The sequence below is a fragment of the Pogoniulus pusillus genome, chromosome 9, assembly GCF_015220805.1.
Source record: "Pogoniulus pusillus isolate bPogPus1 chromosome 9, bPogPus1.pri, whole genome shotgun sequence".
Lineage (NCBI taxonomy): Eukaryota > Metazoa > Chordata > Aves > Piciformes > Lybiidae > Pogoniulus > Pogoniulus pusillus.
Window position 1 is genome coordinate 40,092,031 of NC_087272.1, and position 22,542 is coordinate 40,114,572.

The window sequence follows — 22,542 nt, forward strand, 5'->3', positions numbered from 1 at the left end:
CTAAGCATCCTTCTCCCAAGCAGATGGTTTCCTCCTGCCTTTAGAGCTGCATTAGCACCCCAGACATCAGCTCCACTCTCCTCACCTTTTGGCCGTGTGAAAAGCTGCAGTGTGACAGCTCACAGCAGCGCTGCTGCGAGGTCACCGCAGCAGAGAGCGGCTCGCTGGGGAAGGTCTGCTCCAGTGCCACGACACAAACAGGCTTTCCTGGGGTGGGCTTCTGCTTGGGGTTCATTTTGGACCATTCCATTTCACTAATTATGGAGTCCTGGGGGCAGTTCTGCAGCCCCCAGCACAAGCAGGACATGGAAGTGTTGGAGCCAGTCCAGAGGAGGCCACCAAGATGCTGAGAGGGCTGCAGCAGCTCTGCTGTGAGCACAGGCTGAGAGAGTTGGGGCTGTGCAGCCTGGAGAGGAGAAGGCTTGGAGGAGACTTTGGAGTGGCCTTGCAGGATCTGAAGGGGGCTCCAGGAGGGCTGGGGAGGGACTACTGACAAGGTGTGGGAATGAGAGGAGGAGGAGGAATGGGTTTGAACTGGCAGAGGGGAGATGGAAAGTGGATGTTGGGAAAGGGTTCTTTAGAGTGAGGGTGGTGAGACACTGGCACAGGCTGCTCAGGGAGGCTGTGGAGCACAGAATCACCTAATGGCCAGGCTGGATGTGTCCTTCAGCGACCTGTTCTAGTGGGAGGTGTCCCTGCCTATGGCAGGGGCAGCTGAAGGTCCCTCCCAACCTAAACCATTCTATTCCTCAGAAATGAACATATAGAAGGTAGAAAGCTGCAGATAACCCCCTGGGGCATCAGCTTGCAGGAGAGCCTCTGCCATGCAGTGCAGTGTGACCTCTGCCATCAGCGCTGGGGAGGAGCCTGCTTGCTCCCCACGGAATGCAGACTCCCCCACGAGCCCCCTGCACAGCTGGAGCACAAAGGGGACTGCTTCCCATCCGGGACTGATGCTCCTGGTTAAAGGCTGCAAAGAGCTCTGCACGCTCAGGGGTTTGCCCTCCTACTCTGCGTCAGCAGTTACCTGTCCTTAAGCACCACATCCTTCTGGTGCTTTGCAAACCCTGATCAACTCCAGGACAGTGTCCTGAGCTGTCAGGAACCTTGAGATCATTCAGGACTGTATTTGTAAGAGCAGCTGTGGTCTATGTGAGAAATATCTTCTCTGGAGAGAACTCCACTGCCCCAGAACAAGTAATCATTTTTCCAAGAGCTTGAATTACATCCCCGACGCAGGAGTCGTGGTGCCAACACCAGACCTGGTCACACCATCCAAGAGCTACAGCAGCAGGGATGTGAAACCTGAGACAAACCAAGAAGGAACCTGCCCCATGGTAGCTGCCTACCATTCAGGAGGCCAGGCCCCAAAAATGATAACTCAGGATCACAGATGTCAGGGGCTGGAAGGGACCCAAAGAGATCATCCAGTCCAACCTCCCTGCCAGAGCAGGGCCACACAATCCAGCTCAGGGCACACAGGAACACATCCAGACAGGCCTGGAAAGGCTCCAGAGAAGGAGACTCCACAACCTCTCTGGGCAGCCTGTGCCAGGGCTCTGGGACCCTTCCCCTTGTGCTGAGCTGGAACCTCCTGTGCTGCAGCTTCCATCCACTGCTGCTTGTCCTATCCCAGGGAGCAGTGAGCAGAGCCTGTCCCCCCCTCCTGACCCCCAGCCCTCAGAGATTTATAGACACTAATTAAATCCCCTCTCAGTCTTCTCTTCTCCAGACTAAGCAGCCCCAGGGCCCTCAGCCTCTCCTCACCAGGCAGTGCTCCAGTCCCCTCATCATCCTCATAGCCCTCCCTTGGACTCTCTCCAGCAGATCCCTGTCCCTCTGCAACTGGGGAGCCCAAAACTGAAGGCAGTGCTCAAGATGAGGTCTCAGCAGGGCAGAGTAGAGCAGAGGAGAACCTCCCTTGATCTGCTGGACACACTCTGCTTAATACACCCCAGGACCCCATTGGCCTCTTGGCCCCAGGGTACATTGCTGTGCCATGGATGTTCTCCCCCAGCACTGCCAGGTCCCTCTCCACAGGCTGCTCTCCAGCAGTCACCTCCCAGCCTGGACTGCTGCAGTTTATTACTCCTGCCCAGGTGCAGGACTCAGCTGCATGCAGTGCCATGTACTACAGCTCCTGAAGCTGGGCCAGCAGGAGACCCTCAGAGCTGGCCTGCCCTGTGTCCACTGCCCTGCACGAGTTGCACTTTGAAGATAGGCAACTGCAGCTTGAAAAGAATTCAGTTCCTTCCCACAAGTCTGTTTCTACTCAAACCCATTGAGTTAAATGCTGCCCAGGCAGGATCAGTGCTCAGTGCTCCACACCTTTCAAGGGACCAAAGGAAGCAGAAATGCAATTGCTGAAGAGCAGCATTTGGTAAGGCTGATGGCCTCAGACAGCTGCTGCCTTTGTCACTGCAGGGGCAGCCACCCAGTGCCAGAGGCTCTGCACATGCCATGAACAGCTCTTGCCAAGGTTCTGACTCGTTTGGAATCTCCTATTCTAACTGTATAATCTTACACAACTGGCCTCAAACACTTATCGCAGACATCCAGCCCAGGAAGGATTCATTTCTGGATGAGCCAGGAGTCCAAGAGAGCAGGAACCATGGAATAGAATCAGAGAACAGAAACACAGAAGCACAGAAGCACAGAATTGAACCACAGAATCCAGCAGGTTGGCAGAGAGCTCCAAGCTCAGCCAGCCCAGCCTAGCACCCAGCCCTGCCCAACCAACCAGACCATGGCACTAAGTGCCCCAGCCAGGCTTGGCTTCAACACCTCCAGGCACAGTGACTCAGACCCCTCCCCAGCCTTGCTGCCCTTCTCTGGACACCTTCCAGCACCTCAACATCTCTCTTGAATGGAGGAGCCCAGAACTGGACACAGCACTCCAGGTGTGGCCTGAGCAAAGTGTGGCTTTGGAACTGAGGGCAGCCCTCCCAGGAGGGCCCCAACCTCCTCTCACCATTGAACTGCATCTTAAATTCTCCAGCAGCAATTGCCTTCTGGGACATGCTCCTCTGGTTCACTGCTTCTACTGACCTTCCACAGTACTGGAGACTGTTGCTCAAGTATTTGTCAGCTCTGGGGTGGTGCTGAGTGCTCCTCATGTTCCTGCTGGGGTGGTGCAGAGTGCCCCTCATGTTACAGTGATTGACATTGGAATGGGCTGCCCAGGGAGGTGGTGGAGTCCCCATCCCTGGAGCTGTTTAAGAGGAGGCTGGATGAGGCACTTGGTGCCATGGGTTAATGAGAAGGGTCAGGTGCTAGGTTGGACTCCATGATCCTAGAGGTCTCGTCCAACCTGCTTAATTCTGTGCTCCTGCTGAGGTGGTGTTGAGCATCCCTCACATTAGAGTGATTGGCATTGGAATGGGCTGCCCAGAGAGGTGGTGGAATCCCCATCCCTGTGAGTGCCCCTGGTGGTCCTGCTGGCTTTGGGCTCAAGAGGGCCCTGGCTCCTGCGAGCCATGGAGCCTTGCAGCAGGACAGTAACTGCTGCTGGTATGCACAAACCACAGGGAGAGAAACAGAGTATGTCTGGAATTCGTGTGGGAACAGACGGAGCAGTAAGGGAACAGATGTTTAAGATCATCTATTGATACTCTCTCTGAAAAGAGAGGAAGGATCAGGAAGCCTGGGCAGAGCTGTTTGGCTTTGCTGGGTCTCTGTCGGCAGAGCTTTTGGAAGCAGCAAGTGGCTCACTTCCACTCAGCAAGGGGCTGAGCTTTGTTTGCTCCTCTGCTGATGAAATCGAACTAAAGAAGAGCACTTCTACGATGTGACTTGCCTGCAAGCTGTCCAGAGAGGTGCATGCTGGCAGGATGCAGCTGCCCTCCCTGCAGGCTGTACCAGGTTACACAATCCAGCAGTTTTAATTGCTCACCACCAATCCTCTTGGCCAGCAGAGGAAACACAATGCTGCTTTTGTGAACCAACATCTCATTAACCTCAAGCTCCTTTTCATAGTCTCTGGCATATTGAGATCACTTCCAAAGACTTCCAGCTCCAGAGACAGGAAGAGAAGCAGCATTCCTGGACAATGCTCAACATGGGCACCCATAGAGACAGGCTTGCTGAAGTCAAGGGGAGCCTCCATGAGCTTTGGAGGAGTTCAGCCTCTCTCAGCACGAACCCATGGGGCTCAGAAAGCCAGAAGCACCCTTGTTCAGGGAGAAAGGGGACTGTTTTCCCAGCTCCCCTCATCATTTTGATGAAAAAGAAGTAAATTTAAATGAGACTCCTACTTTCTCCTGTTCAGCCGTGCTGCAAGCCCCCTCCCAGGCACGGGGCATGGCCCAGGTTTTCACCAGAGCACATGGAAGGGCAGTGCCTGCCAGCAGGGCTGCAGAGAGTCAACCACAGAATGGTTTGAGTTGGGAAGGACCTTCAAAATCATCCAGTTCCAACTCTCTGCCATGGGCAAGGACACCTCCTACCAGACCAAGCTGCTCAAAGCCCCATCCAGCCTAGCAGCCTCCACAGCCTTTCTGGGCAACCTGTCCCAGTGCCTCAAGACCCTCATGAGAAGACTTCTGCCCAGTGTCCAATCTACATGCAGCTTCTTCTAGCTGAAGCCATGAGGCCTTGTTCTGCCACTCCATGCTGAAGCCAAGGCTGGCTGGGGCACTCAGTGCCATGGTCTGGCTGACTGGCCAGGGCTGGGTGCTAGGCTGGGCTGGCTGAGCTTGGAGCGCTCTTCCAGCCTGGCTGATTCCAAGATACTTTCATGGTGTTAAACATGCCTCCCACTGCCTAGAGGGAGCTGCAATGTCTCCTGGCTCGTTAGGAAGGCTTGGGAAGCGTGCTCCAGCACACACAGAAGCACCACAGCTCCTAGCTTACATGGAGAACCAGGATCATAACCCATCTCCTGGTGGGGTTTGCCTTTTGAGCATGCACAGGAGGATTAAGAAACACAAAAAGCAGTGCAATGTGAAGTTAAAAACCAACAGGCAGGCAGAACCAAAGCTCCTTGTGGCAGTTTTCCTGCCAGAGAATGATTCTTTCTACAGAGCAAGGATGTGCTTCTGCTGCTCGTTAAGAAGGTGCACAGCTGAAGAGGAACAAGACATGAAGTGACTTAAAAGCCCCTGAGAAGTAATTGGGCACGTGGGTTATTTATCTGGCCTGATTAACACAGGGTGGTCTTGGAGGGGGATTATTTGGGGCAGAGAAAGCAGTTAGTCAAATCCTCTGAAGGAGGTCATGTTGACAGATTCCAGAGAGAGAAAAGAATCCTCCTCCAAAGACCAGGAAACAGAAGATGACTTTAACCTTCTCTCCTCTCAGAGATGACTTGATTAGGGTGACCTCTGAGAAAATACTGAAGGGCAAACATTAACCATTGCCACCCCCAGGCTTCTCCCTGCTGCAAGCCTCTCACCAAGCTGTGGAGGGAGGCAGAAGTGAGGGTCCAGAGTGACAGGTACCCAAAGTCTGGGTTACCTGCCGAGACCTAGGGCACAGGAAATGATCTGTCTCTGTTCAAACAGAAGAAGCAGATTTTACACACAGTTACTTCTTGCTGGTTAAGCTTTGCCCTCAAAACCATCCAGACAAGAGAGCTGCAGGAAGAAAGACAACCCTGCACCATAACCACTCAGTGCCTGCTTGACTGCCCAGCCGGTTCCCAAACAGCCCCAGGCTGCACAATGCAGGTACAGAGCAGGACATGAGGCTCTGGAGGGTGTCCAGAGAGCAATAAGGCTGCTGAGGGCATCCTATGAGGAGCAGCTGGGGAAGCTGGGCTGCTCAGCCTGCAGAAGAGAAGGCTGAGGAAATAACTGCTCTGTACAGCTGCCTGAGAGGAGGCTGGAGTGGGCTGGTGTTGGTCTCCTCTGCCAAGCAGCCAGTGATAGGATGAGAGGCAATGGGCTTGAGCTGTGCCAGGGCAGGTTCATCCTGGACACGAGGAGAAACTTCTCTAGTGAGAGAGTGGTGAGGGACTGGAACAGGCTGCCCAGGGAGCTGGTGAAATCACCATCCCTGAAGGTGTTCAGGAAGCTGTGGAGCTTCAAGACGTGGTTTAGTGGTCATGGTAGCTGGGTTATGGCTGCAGTGGATGATCTTAAAGGTCTTTCCCAGCCCTATCTCTATGAAAACACCAGTGGCAGTGCAGCAGCCCAGCATGAAGCAGCTGAAAGCCTCTCATGAAACCACAGAAGGTTGGAAGAGAGCTCCAAGCTCAGCCAGCACAACCTAGCACCCAGCCCTGCCCAACCAACCAGACCATGGCACTAAGTGCCCCAGCCAGGCTTGGCTGCAACACCTCCAGCCACGGCCACTCCACCACCTCCCTGGGCAGCCCATTCCAATGCCAATCACTCTCTCTGACAACAACTTCCTCACAACATCCAGCCTAGACCTGCCCTGCCACAGCTCCAGGCTGTGTCCCCTTCTTCTGGTGCTGGCTGCCTGGCAGCAGAGCCCAACCCCACCTGGCTACAGCCTCCCTGCAAGCAGCTGCAGACAGCAATGAGCTCTGCCCTGAGCCTCCTCTGCTGCAGGCTGCACCCCCCCAGCTCCCTCAGCCTCTCCTCACAGGGCTCTGCTCCAGGCCCCTCCCCAGCCTTGCTGCCCTTCTCTCCACACCTTCCAGCACCTCAACAGCTCTCTGCAATGGAGGAGCCCACAACTGGACACAGCACTCCAGGGGTGGCCTGAGCAGTGCTGAGCACAGGGGCGCAAGAACCTCCCTTGTCCTGCTGCCCACACTGCTCCTGAGCCAGCCCAGGATGCCATTGGCTCTGCTGCCCACCTGGGCACACTGCTGCCTCATCAGAACTGCAGATACCAAAGGCTTCTTCAAAACCAACTACTACCATGGACTGTCGACTTCCAGGTACCCCAGCCAGCTGCAGTACTTGCTCTGTCACCCTGCACGCTTGGTGAAGCTCAAGTACTGGACCTGATGGCCACGGCCTGAAAGGTCCAAATGCAGTGGAGACACAGCAGAGCTGCCAAGGGAAGCAGTATGCATGGAAAGCAGGGAGGGGAAAAGAGAGGAGGAAGCTCTGCACTGGCAAGTTTATTGTACCTTACAGTGCACAGGAGATCTGCTCCCACAGACACATCCAGAGGGCTTAGGGAAGGGTGGCCAGCACAGCATCCAGTTCTGGGGGTCCACAGAGCCACAGAAGGAAGATCCCAAAAGGCAAGAATGCAGGGAGGCAGTTTGCTTACTGCTGGGTAAGTGACTTTGCCCACCGCTGGCTTCAGCAAACGCTCTTCATGCATCTCCTCGGGGAGCTCTTGAGGAGAGGAGCATTTGAGTGACTCAGACAAACACGAGGTAAATATAACCAGGTCTGAGCAATTCTGCAGCATCTGGGACTTTAAATAAATGTCCCCAGTCATGAGTGAGTCACCACATTGTGGCTTCAGCAGGAGAGAGGCCAGATCAGAGCTGTCCCTGCTCCAGCCTCACTGAGCACTGTCCCTCCCAAGGGGAACACACACGGGACAGCGTTTATCTGTCCAAGAGCAGTGCTTGCCAGGCTCTCAAGGCACTGAGGCACTGCAGAAAGGCAGGCAGGGTCACCTGGAGCCTGCAGACACTGGGATGCAAGCTAGCTGCCTCAGGCACTGCTGACTTTGCCTCCACCACTTCTGCCAGTGGCACTGAACTGGCAGGCCTGGTGACTTCGAAAGGATGCTGGGCAGGATGGGGCAGTCCTTGGCGTCAGCAAGCATGGCAGACAAGTGAAACGGACCAGAAAGCTCCAGCCACAGCCCAGTCCTATGCCCTTTCCAAGACAGCTCCTGTGAGGCCAGGCTGAGTGAGGCTGCCCTCAGTGCTGTGCTCAAGCTGTGCAGGGCAGTGTGGGCAGGACGCAGCCAGGCTCTGCCCAGGGCGGGCCAAGGGCAGCACAAGGGGCACTGGGGGCAAGCGGTGTGAATGGGAGGGGCACCACCTCCGCCCAGCGCAGCAGGCTGCGCGCACGGCAGCCCGCCCAGGGCTCCGTCCCCAGTCTGCACCAGGAGGAAGGGGAAACATCTGAAGTTATTTTTATTTCCCCAAGTCTTCTGGCTACACTGAATGAATGCTAGGGAGGGTCTGGCATTGTTTGAAACGTGTCAGGCTCCTTTTGCACAGCCTCATTTCCTTCTTCCTGTTGCTAGGAAGGACAGTTCAGCATGAGAAGCGCTTGTTTACAGTACAGGACCATCCTGTTAAGCAGAGCTCCCCTCCTCCAGCTCTTTCAACCAGCCGAGGGGGCAGTTAGGTCGATGCCGAAGCACAACTCCGGTCAGAGGGGAACTGGAGAAGCCCGAAGCTCTCGAGAAGCCCAAACATAACATATCGTGGTACTCTGACCCGAAAAAACCAAACCCACTTGATCCTGCAAACTGCATCTCTAAATGTTTGCAGAACTCGGACGTTCGCACGCCGCAGCCAAACCCGTGCCTAGAACGCAATTCACTAGAACCAAGTCCCCTCCTGACTGCTTCTTCTAGGAATCCCAATATAAACATCTGAGCCGAGCTCAGCAGAACAACCGCGGAGCCTTTCCCTGCCCCTGCCAGAGGCAAAATGCACAGGGGGCTCCGGAGCTCTCATGACTCCCATCAATCTTTCTCTCCGGCCCAGCGAGGGCGGCGGCAGAACGCTCTGGGAAGACCCTAACAACATCCCAGACTGGCTCTACACAGCCAAGGTTCTGCAGCCCGAATAAAAGCACGACACGACGCATTTCTGCTTTTAACTGTCGCTTAGAGACACAGCTTAACAGCAGCTCCCTGGTCTTTGAAGCAAAGCAGCTACACTTCCTTCTGATCAAAACAAGCCATCGGCTCACAAACCAAGCTGCTGCAAGAGAAGACAGGGAGCAGGGTAGCTCCAAACGCACTGCCTTCTGTGAACTTACAGCAGATGAAAGCGATCACCTCAAAGCACCAACTACATCCTCTGTTCTGTAATCAAAGAATCTCAGCCCTAATCGGGATCCCACAGGCAAGCTGAAGCAGTAACCCAAAACCATCTGCAGACGTAGGTCCCATTTTGTGGCCACCTCAAGCTCTCTCTTTCTGCTGCTTCTAACTGAAACTGCAGATCAGGATTTCTTACAGGACACCCGTGAGGATACCTGGAAGAGGCGACAGCAGCTGCGTCTGTGCAAGCAACAGACCTAGCCTAACACCATCTGGCAACCAGACAGAGGCTGGACCAGTCTGGCACCGATTTGTTGGCAGCTTGTACTGAGAGGCTCTTACGAAAGCTGCTTGTCTATTCTCCTCACTGAGCTCACTACTAACAGCCTTAAAAACCTAACCTGATTTTGCTTCTGGGAACTTCGTCATCAGGACAGGGCAACTCAAACACATCACACTTACCCCTGGAAGAAAACGAAAGCATCTCTAATTGATAACCAAGATAAAATCACATTCCTCGGCCTTTCAACTCACCTGTGTTAAGTACACATCAGAGAGAAAGGTGGGACCCAGCTAAAATCATGGTTTAAATGTAGCTATTTCACCACGACTTTAATTTTCCCAAAGAAAACAGCGGAATAAGAAAAACGGGGCGGGGGCGGGGGGGCACGTACCAGCAGTAAGTGCCCTTGAGTAAGCAGAGCTCGTTAGGCTAACGGCCACACATCACTCAGCACCTTCCCAGCGGCGGTGGAAATAAGTCACCGCTGGCTGTTGGCAAAACAGGAGAGGGTGGCAGGGAACCTAAAGCTGCGCGGCTGCAAAACAGCATCGCTTTTCTGTGTGCCCGGAGAAGGGGCCGAGGGGGGGAGTCCCGACTGGCAGGAGGTGCTGCTCCTCCGCCGGGATCAAAGCCTCCGGGGGGTGACATCAGGGCCGGCCACCGCCGCACGGAGTTGGGGGGGGGAAGCCACCGGGCTCCTGGAGGCCATCGGGCTAATTACCAACAACTTCAAAAGAAACTCGACGGCTCCCGTCTGAAAAGGGCTCCCGGGGCAGGAAAAGAGAGAGAGAAGAAAAAACCCCAAACAAACAAAAAAAGAGGGGAAAAAAAGGAGAGGAAAAGAGGGAAAGAGATAAGAAAATAAACAAATACGCCAACCAAAACCCCCAAACCACCAAGAGAGAAGCCATGGGCCACGGTGCCCTCCAGAGCCGCCGCACCCTCCGCGCCGCTCCGCGCCTTCGGTCCTGCGGGCGCTAACCCTTGCGGCCCGCGGGTCCCGATCTCGGCCGCGCCAGCTGCCCGGCGCTGCCCAGCGCTGCCCGGCGCTGCCCGCTCACCGGAGGCTGCCCCCGCCTGGCACCCCGGCGACACGGACAGGCCCCCACGGCTGGGGATGTACGCAGGGTAACAAAGGGGACCCGCCGTGCCCCCAGACCCCACGGCGCAGCCCCCGGAGCTCCGCCAGGCACCGCTGGCCCCTCCGCGTGCCGCTCGCTGCCTCCCCCTCCAGCGCGCACGGCGAGGGAGCCCCGACCCTGCTTACGTGTTAGGATCATGGTGTCCCGCCGGCCGCGGAGCCTCCGCGGGGCTGCCTGCCGGGCTGCCTGCGTCCCTGCCTGCCTGCGCGGCGGCGGCTCGCCACTGACGCCCGGCGCGGAGCAGCGGTGCGGCCGCTCGGCCCCTGCAGCGCCCCCGCCCCTGCCGCCAGAGCCCGCCCCGCCGCCGGCCTGCTCCGCGCCCCGCTCCGCGCCCCCGCGCCCCGCTCCGCGCCCCCGCGCCCCGCTCCGCGCCCCCGCGCCCCTCCGCCGCGGCAGGCTTGCGCCCAGGCAAGCGCTTACCTGGGCACGACCCGTGAACACCAGCAGAAAGAGACGCCCTCCCCTCGCCCTCCTCTCTCCCGCTGCACGCCGGTGGGATCAAGGGGAACGCCGCAGCCCAAAGGTAATGTGGTCAAGGACGACCTGATGGCTTCAGCTGCCTCTGCTGCGCTGATTTTTAACGGCTGTCAGCTGGCTCGGTGACCTTCGGGGCCACGGTGAGCTTCATCACAGAATCAGCTGTTGGAGACCTCCAAGCTCACAGCCCAATCCAACCAACCAGACCATGGCACTAAGTGCCCCAGCCAGGCTTGGCTTCAACACCTCCAGCCACGGCCACTCCACCACCTCCCTGGGCAGCCCATTCCAGTGCCAATCACTCTCTCTAGCTGTCGGCGAAGCTCAATTCCAGGAGCCTTACAGGGGGTGCTAATATGGAGGGCAGAGTGGCGGCCGCTTGGCATTACCAGCTGGGGAGGCTTGGGAAGGTGTGGGCAGCCCTTGGCATGGAAGGGATGCTGAGCCTTCAGCCAGCAGGGCTGCCCGGTTGGGTATGGCTGCCTCCATGCCCAGGCAGCCCTTCGGAGTGCTGTGACAGGCTGGGAATGGCTGCGCACGGCGAGGGGCTGAGTCCGGAGCTGTGCGGAAAGCAGCCAGCGCTGTCCCTAGGGGCTGCAGCGCAGCCACGGGGCTGTCTCGCAGAGCCTGCCTCCGCCACTGCGGCAGGGAGATGACTCCCTGCGCCGCTTCCTCCCCTGAATATTTTGCAGAGGCTGCTCAGACGCTGCTGTCTTGGTTGGCACTTTGAGACGGCACCGAATAGCTGCTTTTGAGCAGCTGCCAAACGATCAGCACGGAAAAGAGCACTGTGAAATTCAGGCACTACCTGGGCCCCATCAGAAACGGTGATGGGTTCATTTTCTTCCAAGCCAACACCACATTTTGTACTGACTGGTGTTATTCTAAGGCTCCCTTGTTGTTTCTGCACTATGATCTGTCAGACGCAGAGTGTACATATGCAGTGTGGTGCCTGAGCAGGCAATTTGCTGCAGAATAAACACCTCCCCCCTCCTGCAGCCTGCAGACCCTGCCCAGTTGGCTATCCCAGTGTTGTTTCTGGAAAGCCCCACGCAGCTCCAGGTCATTAATTTACCTTAATAACCCAGAAGAGGATGGAACTGCACTGTATCATAAAGCTTGACTTGACGTCTCTTACCCCCTTAATCAGTTACCTCCTCACCTCCCAGCCTGCTGCAGCACTTTGGGCATATTTACCTGCAGTTCCCAATGCTTCTTTTAAGGCACCAGGATATTTGCCCATATGTTTACAAGGTAGGTCAGGCCTATGAAACGGAGTTCTTAACCCTGCCACAGGGCAGGCAGACGTGTGCTACACCCCAGCTGTTGAGCAGACAAGGAAAGCCCAGCCTGAGTGTCTTTCTGCCCAGCTCGTCTCTGGTTTTGTGCATTAGACTAGGAAGTCACAGGAGAGTCTTGACACAAGAGCTTGTTGAGATTTTCAGTCTCAGCATGTTTGCAGATGGCACCAAGCTGTGTGGCAGATGGCACCAAGCTGTGTGGCAAAGGTGACTTGCTAGAGGGCAGGGATCCATCCAGAGGGAGCTGGGAGCTGGACAGGCTGCAAAGGTGTGCCCAGGCCAACCTCATGGCATTCAACAAGGCCAAGTGTGAGGTCCTGCATGCACATGGGTGGGTGCAGTCCCAAGCACAGCTCCAGGCTGGGTGGGGAATGGCTGAGAGCAGCCCTGAGGAACAGGACCTGGGGGTCTGGGCTGATGCAAAGCTCCACAGGAGCCTGCAGTGTGAGTGCAGCCCAGACACAACCCTGTGCTGGCTGCAGCAAGAGCAGTGTGGGCACAGGGCAGGGGAGGGGATTCTGCCCCTTGGCTCTGCTCTCCTCACACCCCACCTGCAGTCCTGGGGGCAGTTCTGCAGCCCCCAGCACAAGCAGGACGTGGAAGTGTTGGAGCCAGTGCAGAGGAGGCCACCAAGATGCTGAGAGGGCTGCAGCAGCTCTGCTGTGAGCACAGGCTGAGAGAGTTGGGGCTGTGCAGCCTGGAGAGGAGAAGGCTTGGAGGAGAGCTTGGAGTGGCCTTCCAGGATCTGAAGGGGGCTCCAGGAGGGCTGGGGAGGGACTATTGACAAGGTCTGGTAATGAGAGGAGGAGGAGGAATGGGTTTGAGGTGGCAGAGGGGAGACTGGAACTGGATGTTGGGAAAGGGCTCTTTAGAGTGAGTGTGGTGAGACACTGGCAGAGGTTGCCCAGGGAGGTGTTCAAGGCCAGGTTGGATGAGTCCTTGAGCAACCTGTTCTAGTGAGAGGTGTCCCTGCCTATGTCAGGGGGTTGGAACTGGCTGAGCTGTGAGGTGCCTTCCAACCTAAACCATTCTATGATTCTGTTCTCAAAGAGAGAAAATGTTTCCCTAATAACATCTTCAAAGCAAAGGAGAAGAATTATCCCCAAGATGGAGGGAAGCCTTCTGGTACCAAGGTGTTTGCCTCCCAGAGGACCACCATGTGTCCAGTGAGTACCTCCCAGCACAAAGCAGGGTTTATTCTTGTACACATGTACTGCCTGGGCTGTTTCCTGCACCCAGCCTGCTTCTCCATATGGGAAGCTTTTGTGTAGCACCCACAGGAAGCTTTTGAAGAGGGAGAGAATAGACTTTAACTCTGCAGGAAAGAAAATGGAAAGGGTCTGGAGGACTCAGCGGGGTGAAAGGGAAAAAGCCCTAAGGACAGCAGGCTACATGTGCAGCAAGCAGAGCAAAATCTGAAGTGAGAGGGAGCTGTCTGACAGATGCAAACCAAGATCTGAAGTCAGAGAGCTTTGCTTGGGGATTCCTCAGTGGCTGAGTGGCAGGATCTGGTGAATGCTCAACACATGTGGCCCAGATGCAGAAGGCTGGGAGCTCTCAGCAGTTAAACCAAGGTTTAGCACTCCTACCTTTACCCCTACCTCTACCCCTCTGTAGAACAGGCAATCAATGATGATGCTAACTGGCAACACACTTTGTGCCCTGGCTCAGCTCTCCCTCTCTGCTTGCAAAGCTTATGAGAAAGCTCCATCCTCAACCAGCCTTTGTGGATTCCCTCAGCAGTCAGAACCAGTGGCTGTAATGGAGCAGGCTGTCTGCTGGGATCATCACTAAAGAGCTGCTGGAGGAGATTCTTGCTGACCTGGATCAGATTCTTGCTAGTAATCTGAAAGGAAAGGCTTTGATTGCAGTTTGTTATCAACTCCTGAAGACACGCAGCCTCCCCGGCTTGCATTTTAGGTGGGAATTCAGTAGGGCGGCTCGGGCAGGCGTGTGCTGGAGCTGCACAGCAAGGCACGGCTCTGGCTCTGGCTGCAGGACGTGCTCAGAGGAGCATTGCACCTGGGGCAGGGGCGTTAGCTGCCTGCAGCCAGCCTCACCGCCCGCCCCGCCTCAGAGCGGGCTGCGGAGCCACCCGAGCCCTGGCCTCTAATGCCTTCCTGTGCTTATGCCCCTGGCTGTGCAAGGCGCAGGCAGCTGCCGGGGGCAGGAGCAGCCTCCTCCGAGGGCTGGCTGTGGGGCACAGTTATCCTTAACGCTATCAACTCTGCCTGCATGCTGGAAGTAACCGTACAGGACTGCCCGACAGGCACAACCACTCACTTTCAAAGGTGAACTCTCCTCCTGCTCTAACGGCGTAAGGGAGCCACTGGCAGGGCACTAAGGCGGCCTTGATTGTCCTCTCTTTCCCCTCCCGGGCCCAAATGCCTAATGGTTAACTGCGCCCCTGTCACCCCTCCTGCCCTCAGCAGTGCAGCACACAGACGCGTCCCAGTCTGCAGCCATCAGCCGAGCTGCTGCCACCAACACAGGCTTGTCGGGCACACCATGGCACCACTCTGCCTGCAGGCATTGATGTCCCAGCTGCTGGCACGAACACAGGCTTGTCGGGCACACCATGGCACCACTCTGCCTGCAGGCATTGATGTCCCAGCTGCTGGTACACACACAGGCTTGTCGGGCACACCATGGCACCACTCTGCCTGCAGGCATTGATGTCCCAGCTGCTGCCACCAACACAGGCTTGTTGGGCACACCATGGCACCACTCTGCCTGCAGGCATTGATGTCCCAGCTGCTGGTACACACACAGGCTTGTCGGGCACACCATGGCACCACTCTGCCTGCAGGCATTGATGTCCCAGCTGCTGGTACACACACAGGCTTGTTGGGCACACCATGGCACCACTCTGCCTGCAGGCATTGATGTCCCAGCTGCTGGCACGAACACAGGCTTGTTGGGCACACCATGGCACCACTCTGCCTGCAGGCATTGATGTCCCAGCTGCTGGTACACACACAGGCTTGTCGGGCACACCATGGCACCACTCTGCCTGCAGGCATTGATGTCCCAGCTGCTGGTACACACACAGGCTTGTCGGGCACACCATGGCACCACTCTGCCTGCAGGCATTGATGTCCCAGCTGCTGGTACACACACAGGCTTGTCGGGCACACCATGGCACCACTCTGCCTGCAGGCATTGATGTCCCAGCTGCTGGTACACACACAGGCTTGTCGGGCACACCATGGCACCACTCTGCACACAGGCATTGATGTCCCAGCTGCTGGTACACACACAGGCTTGTCGGGCACACCATGGCACCACTGCCTGTGTGGCGAATGAAGACCGCAGCAGCTCTCTTACTGCTCCTGAGCCCTGCCAGGCTGTGAACCCTTTGGTGAAGGCCAGCCAGCTCCCCCCCTTCTGCCTGGCCCTCTCCCCTGCTATTGCTGGCTCTCAGTCAAGCCAGGATTGCATTTATCAGGGTAACAGGCACCTAATAAATCTCCTCTGACTGGTTTGCTCTTGCTGGCAAGACAGCTGGCTTCCCCCTCCACTTCTCTCGTCTTTCCTCAGGCACCATTAGGGGTGTTGACACTCCAGCAAGCTACTTAAGGTGCCCTTAAGTAACTGTCTGCATGTGCACATCCCGCAGGCAGACGCAGGCTAGGTGGTGCTGCGGGTTTGGTTACAGTAAGCGCCAGCATGGGCGGCAGCAAGGAAAGCAGCAGTCAGGCTGGCAGCCTGCGGGAGGAGTTGTATCGGGCACAGTATCACACAGCGCTGCAGCAGCAGACACCTTTTGTCCTCCTGCTTTACCTGGGGCTGAGGAACAGAAGGGCCAGAGCAAGACTGCCCACGAAGTGAGAACAGGCAGACTGCAGGCACACACTGTGAGTCTCAGCCCAGTGTGGTGTCCAGACCAGGACCAAGAATCACACAGTCACAGAGTGCCAGGGGCTGGGAGGGACCTGCAAAGCTCATCCAGGCCAACCCCCTGCCACAGCAGGATATCCTAGACCAGATCACACAGGAACACAGCCAGGCAGTTCTTGAACATCTCCAGAAAGGGAGACTCCACAGCCCCCCTGGGCAGCCTGTGCCAGGGCTCTGTCACACTCACAGGGACAAAATTCCTCCTCTGGTTCTCATGAAACCTCCTCTGCCTCAGCTGCCACCCAGTGCCTCCTGGGCATCACCCAGCAGAGCCTGGCTCCAGCCTCCTGCCACTCACCTGCACACATTGAGAACCACTGCTGAGGTCACCTCTCAGGCTCCTCTCCAAGCCCAAGCCCCAGCTCCCTCAGGCTCCCCTCATAAGGAAGATGTTCAACTTCCTTACTTGTCTTTGTGGCTCTGTGCTGGACTATCTCCAGCAGTTCTGTGTCCCTCTTGAACTGGGTAGGGCCCAGAACTAGACACAGAACTCCAGATGTGGCCTCAGCAGGGCAGAGCAGAGGGGCAGGAGAACCTCTCCACCTACTACCCACAGCCCTTCTAATGCACCCCAGAATGACATTGCCCTCCTGGCCACCAAAGCACACTGCTGGCTCATGCCCATCCTTACAGCCACCAGGACCCCCCGATCCTTCTCCCCTTTGCTGCTCTCCAACAGCTCAGGATTATCAGTGCTGATAAGCAGAAGGGATTATCATAGAATCATAGCATCAACCAAGTTGGAAGAGACTTCCAAGCTCATCCAGTCCAACCTATGTCAATCTGCCCTGTCATACAGCAGGCCTGGCTTTGCTCACTGGGCTTGTTCACACCTGTGCTCCTTCTTCCCTGGCTCTGGAGCTTCACCTTGCACAACAGCAGCTACTCTCCACGCTCTGCTATGCAGTGAGTAGCTGCCCTGCTGAATGCTGAGGTGAAATGAGCCATCCCAGTGCCTGTGTCCCAGTTGCCATAGTTATTATGCCTTACTGACTCGTGGCTTTAAAGTGATTTCCTGAGTCCTGGCGATTCCCCGAGGCTATGGCAGCAGCAGCCTCTCACAGCAGGCTGGCTGGCCCGGGTGGCCACAAGTGCCTGTTCCTCCAGAGGAAATCACTTTGATGGCTCAGGGAGTTCATTTCACTGAGCAGCCCTGGATCACACAGGATGGAAGGAGAAAAAAGCCTGCATCCTGGAAAGGAAATTCAGCATTCTTCATCTTTTTTTTTACCTTACCATAATAATAATAAATAATAATAGTGATAATTAAAAAAGCCAAAGCACTTTAAGGCCTTCCCCTCGACTTCCTCCAACCCCAGCTGGGCACTGCCTGGCTGCCATAGTCTGTCCCAGGGCTGCCATGCTGAGTGAGCAGCCTGGCATCTCCAGTGTGGCATAACAGCACAGCTGCTTCACAAACCAACTGGAAAACTGCTGGTTTGACGTGTTTAAGGCAGCAGTCCTTCAGAGTTCATCTCTGCAGTGGGCAAGCTGCACCTTGCATCTTGTTTTAATCAGAGTTACTGCTGCCTCCCTGTGAAAGCTGACCTGTTACCACCAGAGACACATGGAAGCAAGGCAGAGCTCATGGCTCTCTACAGCTACCTGAAGCGAGGCTGTAGCCAGCTGGGGTTAGGCTCTGCTGCCAGGCAGCCAGGGACAGAAGAAGGGGACACAGCCTGAAGCTGTGCCAGGGCAGGTCTAGGCTGGGTGTGAGGAGGAAGTTGTTGGCAGAGAGAGTGATTGGCATTGGAATGGGCTGCCCAGGGAGGTGGTGGAGTGGCTGTGGCTGGAGGTGTTGCAGCCAAGCCTGGCTGGGGCACTTAGTGCCATGGTCTGGTTGGTTGGGCAGGGCTGGGTGCTAGGTTGGGCTGGCTGAGCTTGGAGCTCTCTCCCAACCTGCTTGATTCTATTGTTCTATGTTTTACTTCAGGTCATCTCTGAGCCCCCATCACAGGGTAGAAATTCTACATACCCTCCCTAGGACAGGTTCAGTTTGCCCACCTCGGCTTCCCCTACCTTCTAAAAAGTTAAATTAGTTTCTTCCAAAGGTAATTTGGTTCTGTTGTTTGCTTTTTGGAGGTGTTTTAATGTGAAAATACAGCTTCTAATTCAAAGGAAGGTAGGACCAGTGACAGCACAGAAGCCTGCAGCCTCCCAAATCTAAGTCCTCCGCAGCAGCAGCACCTTAAGCACGACATGGAAATGCTATCCTGCATCCCCATGAATTGCTGCTAAGGGGAGCTGCATGATTCAAAGAGCAGGACACAGCTGGAAACCAAAGGTGGAGAGCAGGGAGCTTGCTGTCCTGTTCAACACAGGCACATTTTGAAGGGCTACCTAAAGTGAGAAGGATCTATGCTGAGAGAAGAAAATAGGGGGAGAAGTCTGACTGGGCAAACCAAGCCCTGCTTTCTGTTTGGTCACCACTTCAGATTGCTGAGGGCAGCCAGGGACACTCCTGTGCTGGGATCAGTGACAGTGAGAGGACACTGCACCCTTCATGCTCTAAGCAGAACTTTCTCTCCTTTGCAAGCAGAGCCTCCCCATCACTCAGTAGTGCTACATTTCTCAGCAGTGGCACTAAAGTGAAGAAGCAGTCTCCATGTTCCTTACTGAGGAATCACTTTGGTTCCAGATAGAGCAGGTTTGTTAAACCTGGAGGGTAACAACGCTGCTGGCATCTGACTTCCAGCCAGGAAGTGTAACCCATGGAAGTCTGTGCAGGGCTTTGCAGCTGACTGACCACTGGCTCTCTGGAGTCCCTCATGCATGTCACACCCACCTGACAAAGCTCTGGGAACCCATCTGCCTGCCTCGGCTCCCCTCCTGGGGGAAAAGCCCCAACAAAAACCACCCAGAAACATCCTGAAAACAGAATCACAGAGTCACAGAATCAGTCAGGGCTGGAAGGGACCACAAGGAGCAGCCAGTTCCAACCCCCTGCCATGCCCAGGGACACCCTACCCTAGAGCAGGCTGCACACAGCCTCAGCCAGCCTGGCCTCAAACACCTCCAGCCATGGGACCTCAACCACCTCCCTGGGCAACCCCTGCCAGCCTCTCACCACTCTCCTGCTCAACAACTTCCTCCTCACCTCCAGCCTCACTCTCCCCACCTCCAGCTTTGCTCCATTCCCCCCACTCCTGACACTCCCTCACAGCCTCAAAAGTCCCTCCCCAGCTTTTTTGGAGCCCCCTTCAGATGCTGGCAGGCCACAAGAAGGTCCCCTGGGAGCCTCCTCTGCCCCAGCCTGCACAGCCCCAACTCTTTCAGTCTGTGCTCACAGCAGAGTGTTGAGCAGCGGCTGGAGAAGCCGAGGCGACTGCAGAGCAGCAGCAGCAGCAGGCAATCCGAGCATCGCTTCCCGAGCTGGAGCTGGAGCTGGAGCTGGAGCTGTGCTCTCCAGTTCCTGTGCAAACCTGTGTCTGCAGTCAGTTTGTTCTGGAGCCCTTCCAGGGCATTGTCAGTGTGCGAGCTAGAAAGGGAAGCTCCAGAGGGTATTTTTACTCACTTCACCTCTGGGAACAATGCGATGCTATTTGCACCGTTCCTGTCGCAGAAATAGCAGCCGTGCCCCGGGCCGGCCGCTGCCCGCCGGGCGGGACGGGAGCGGGGAGGAGCAGCCGGAGCAGCGTCCCAGGGAAGGACGAGACACTGTGTCTTTTGTCCTTTGTTCCACGGGGGAAATCAGCTGTCTCCACTTTTGATAAGCTCTTCTTTTGATCTTGGTTTGCAGTAATTAGGGTTAGACACGCAGCTATTTTATGAACCCTTTCAGCTTTAGTCCCCTCCAAGCTAATTAGCATATGTGTCCTGCACAAACTACCACTGACATTAAGGGTTTAATGATTTCTTTGGGAGATTCATTATTTATGCTATTTATTACTTCACAGAATCACAGAACCAAGCAGGCTGGAAGAGAGCTCCAAGCTCAGCCAGCCCAACCTAGCACCCAGCCCTGCCCAACCAACCAGACCATGGCACTAAGTGCCCCAGCCAGGCTTGGCTGCAACACCTCCAGCCACAGCCACTCCACACCACTATTTATGACGGCAGGTGGTGGAAGCCTCATCCCTGGAGGTCCTTAAGGCCAGGCTGGATGTGGCTCTGAGCAACCTGAAGTAGTGTGAGGTGTCCCTGGCCATGGCAGGGGGGGTTGGAACTGGCTGATCCTTGAGGTGCCTTCAGCCCTGACAATGCTGTGATTCTGTGGCCTTGGCTAACATGCAGGGGAGCCTGGGATTGATAGATTTGGGGCAGAGGAAAGAGATTGGTTTTCATTTCCCTTTTCCAGTAGGAGTTGTCTCCAGGACAGCTGGCCTCCTGAGCTGGCAGATGGAGTCAGGGACCAGTATAGTCCCCCTGTAATCCATGAGGACACAGTACATGACATGCTGAACCACTTGGATCCTCACCAGAAGGGATCCACCCTAGGGTGCTGAGAGAGCTGGCAGCTGAGCTGGCCAAGCCACTCTCCATCATTTATCAGCAGTCCTGGCTCACTGCAGAGGTCCCTGAAGACTGGAAGCTGCCAATGTGATCCCATCCACAAGAAGGGTCGTAAGGAGGAGCCAGAAAACTACAGACCTGTGAGCCTGACCTCAGTGCCAGGCAAGGGCATGGAACAGGTCATCTTGGGTGCCATCACACAGCACCTACAGGATGGCCAAGGGATCAGGCCCAGCCAGCATGGGTTTAGGAAGGGCAGGTCCTGCCTCACCAACCTGATCTCCTTTTATGATCAGGTATGCATTTTGGTTGACATCGCAGCTCAGTCAGAGGGTCTCAACAACCTGAACTACAAATCTTGCTCAGAATTCCTACCTGAAGTCTTATCTCTGGCATTTTATGCCTCCCTTAGGGACTCACTTGGATTTTAAGCTTTCTAGTGACAAACACCTTCCAGGTTTTAAATCTGGCAAATTACTTCAGAGTTTAAGATCACAGACTCCTGGAGTGGCTCAGGCTGGAAGGGAGCTCAGAGCTCAGCCCCTCCACCCTCCCCACCATGCCCAGGGACACCTCTCAGCTACACTCAGCTGCTCAAAGCCTCATCCAGCCTGGCCTGCAGCACCCCCAGCAAGGAGGCAGCCACAGCCTCCCTGGGCAGCCTGGGACACACTCTCAGCACCCTCACACTCAGCAACTCCTTCCTCAGCTCCACTCTCAGCCTGCTCTGCCTCAGCTCCAAACCATTGCCCCTTGGGCTGTCTCTAGAGCCCCTGATGCAAAGTCCCTCTGCAGCCTTCCTGCAGGCTGCCTTCAGCTCTGGGCAGGCAGCTCTGAGGTGCCCCTGGAGCCTTCTCCCCTGCAGGCTGCACCCCCCCAGCTCCCTGAGGCTGTGCTCACAGCAGAGCTGCTCCAGCCCTTGCAGCATCTCTGTGGCCTCCTCTGGCCTCCCTCCACGAGTTCTGTGTCCTCCTCCTGCTGGGGCCAGCAGCACTGAACACAGATGTGTGACTTAATCCAGACTTTGATTCTTAGTGTCTCCTCTTGCAACCACTGCATGCCTTTGCCTGCCAGTTAGGTCCTTCTTTTGTGTCCTGAAGATTACACCCAAGATGTGGGACTGCATTGAGAGCTCCAGGGTGCAAAGCCCTAACATGCCTCCAACTGCCAAGGCCAAGAGCCCTTACTTATGCTCTGCTGAGCCACAGAATCGTCATGGAAATGCCTTCTGGTGCTTGCAGGTTAGCAGAGTGTCCTCATTGTCAGCAGCTCCCCAGCGCCTGCAGAGCACTCTGGAGACTCAGAGTGCTCCATGCGGGCCCAGCACTGCGGGAGCTCGGTGTCTGGGGGGAAGACAGTCTGCCCTTATCAGCTGGAGAGTGATAGGGCCTAAACAAAGGGTAGCAATCTTCCACTGGAATTCCAGGAAAGGAAGCTCAATGCCAACTTCCTGATCCCATCTCACAGAAATAGCGAGGCTGGGAGGAGAAATGAACCACTCAGGAGAGCAGCTTTGGCTCCACTCAGTTAGAGCAGACCATACAAATGCCAGAGCAGTGCCCAGCTGTGGGTGCAGCTGCCTGCTGTGCCCCTGCCACACCAGCAGGAAGAGCAGGAGAAGCTGCCTGTGCCCTGCCCCAAGCTGGGAGCAGCACAGCAGGACGTCCCTGGGACTGCCCGGGGCCGCCTGTATCAGAGGGACATGCTCTGCACTTCTGAGCTCCCCATGGCCTCCACCCAGCGTCAGCCCTTGCCTTGGCTGGAAGGGGTTTGCCTCACGCCTGGGCACTTCATCTTCTCAGAGACAGCTTTGTGCAGCAGCAGCCCCAATTATCTCCAGCTCCTAACCCCTTCCAGCTGTGTGGAGTGGCAAGCCCTGGATGGGAGCCTTTTGTTCTCTCAGGCAGAGCCTTAGAACAATGCCTGGCATTTTCATGCCAGGTTGTGGGCTGGTTGGTTGGTCTGTCTGTTGCCAGCTTTTGCTGCCCTCCAGTTTGTTCCTTGCTCTTCTGCTTGTGGCATTGTGGGGATTTCAGCTCCTCCTTACAGGCATGTGAAGTTGCTTAGAATGGGCAGAGAATCAGACAATCAGCCAGGGCTGGAAGGG

At 56.0% G+C, this 22,542-nt stretch overlaps 1 protein-coding gene across 5 annotated transcripts in view; it reads right to left on the reverse strand.

The window, feature by feature from the left end:
- Positions 1–22,542, reverse strand: part of DLC1 (DLC1 Rho GTPase activating protein) — a 165,207-nt gene that overhangs the window by 33,231 nt on the left and 109,434 nt on the right. Inside the window, exon 1 of one of the 5 annotated variants that reach the window (XM_064149335.1) lies at positions 10,726–10,816. The exons of 3 other annotated variants lie outside the window; for them this stretch is intronic. Coding sequence is in view for 1 of the 2 variants with exons in the window: in XM_064149333.1 (XP_064005403.1) it covers positions 10,431–10,443 (13 nt within the window). In the remaining variant the exon portion in view is untranslated. Of the gene's footprint in view, positions 1–10,430; positions 10,524–10,725; positions 10,817–22,542 lie in introns of those variants that run through there. One more of the 5 variants, XM_064149333.1, reaches the window with a different exon arrangement.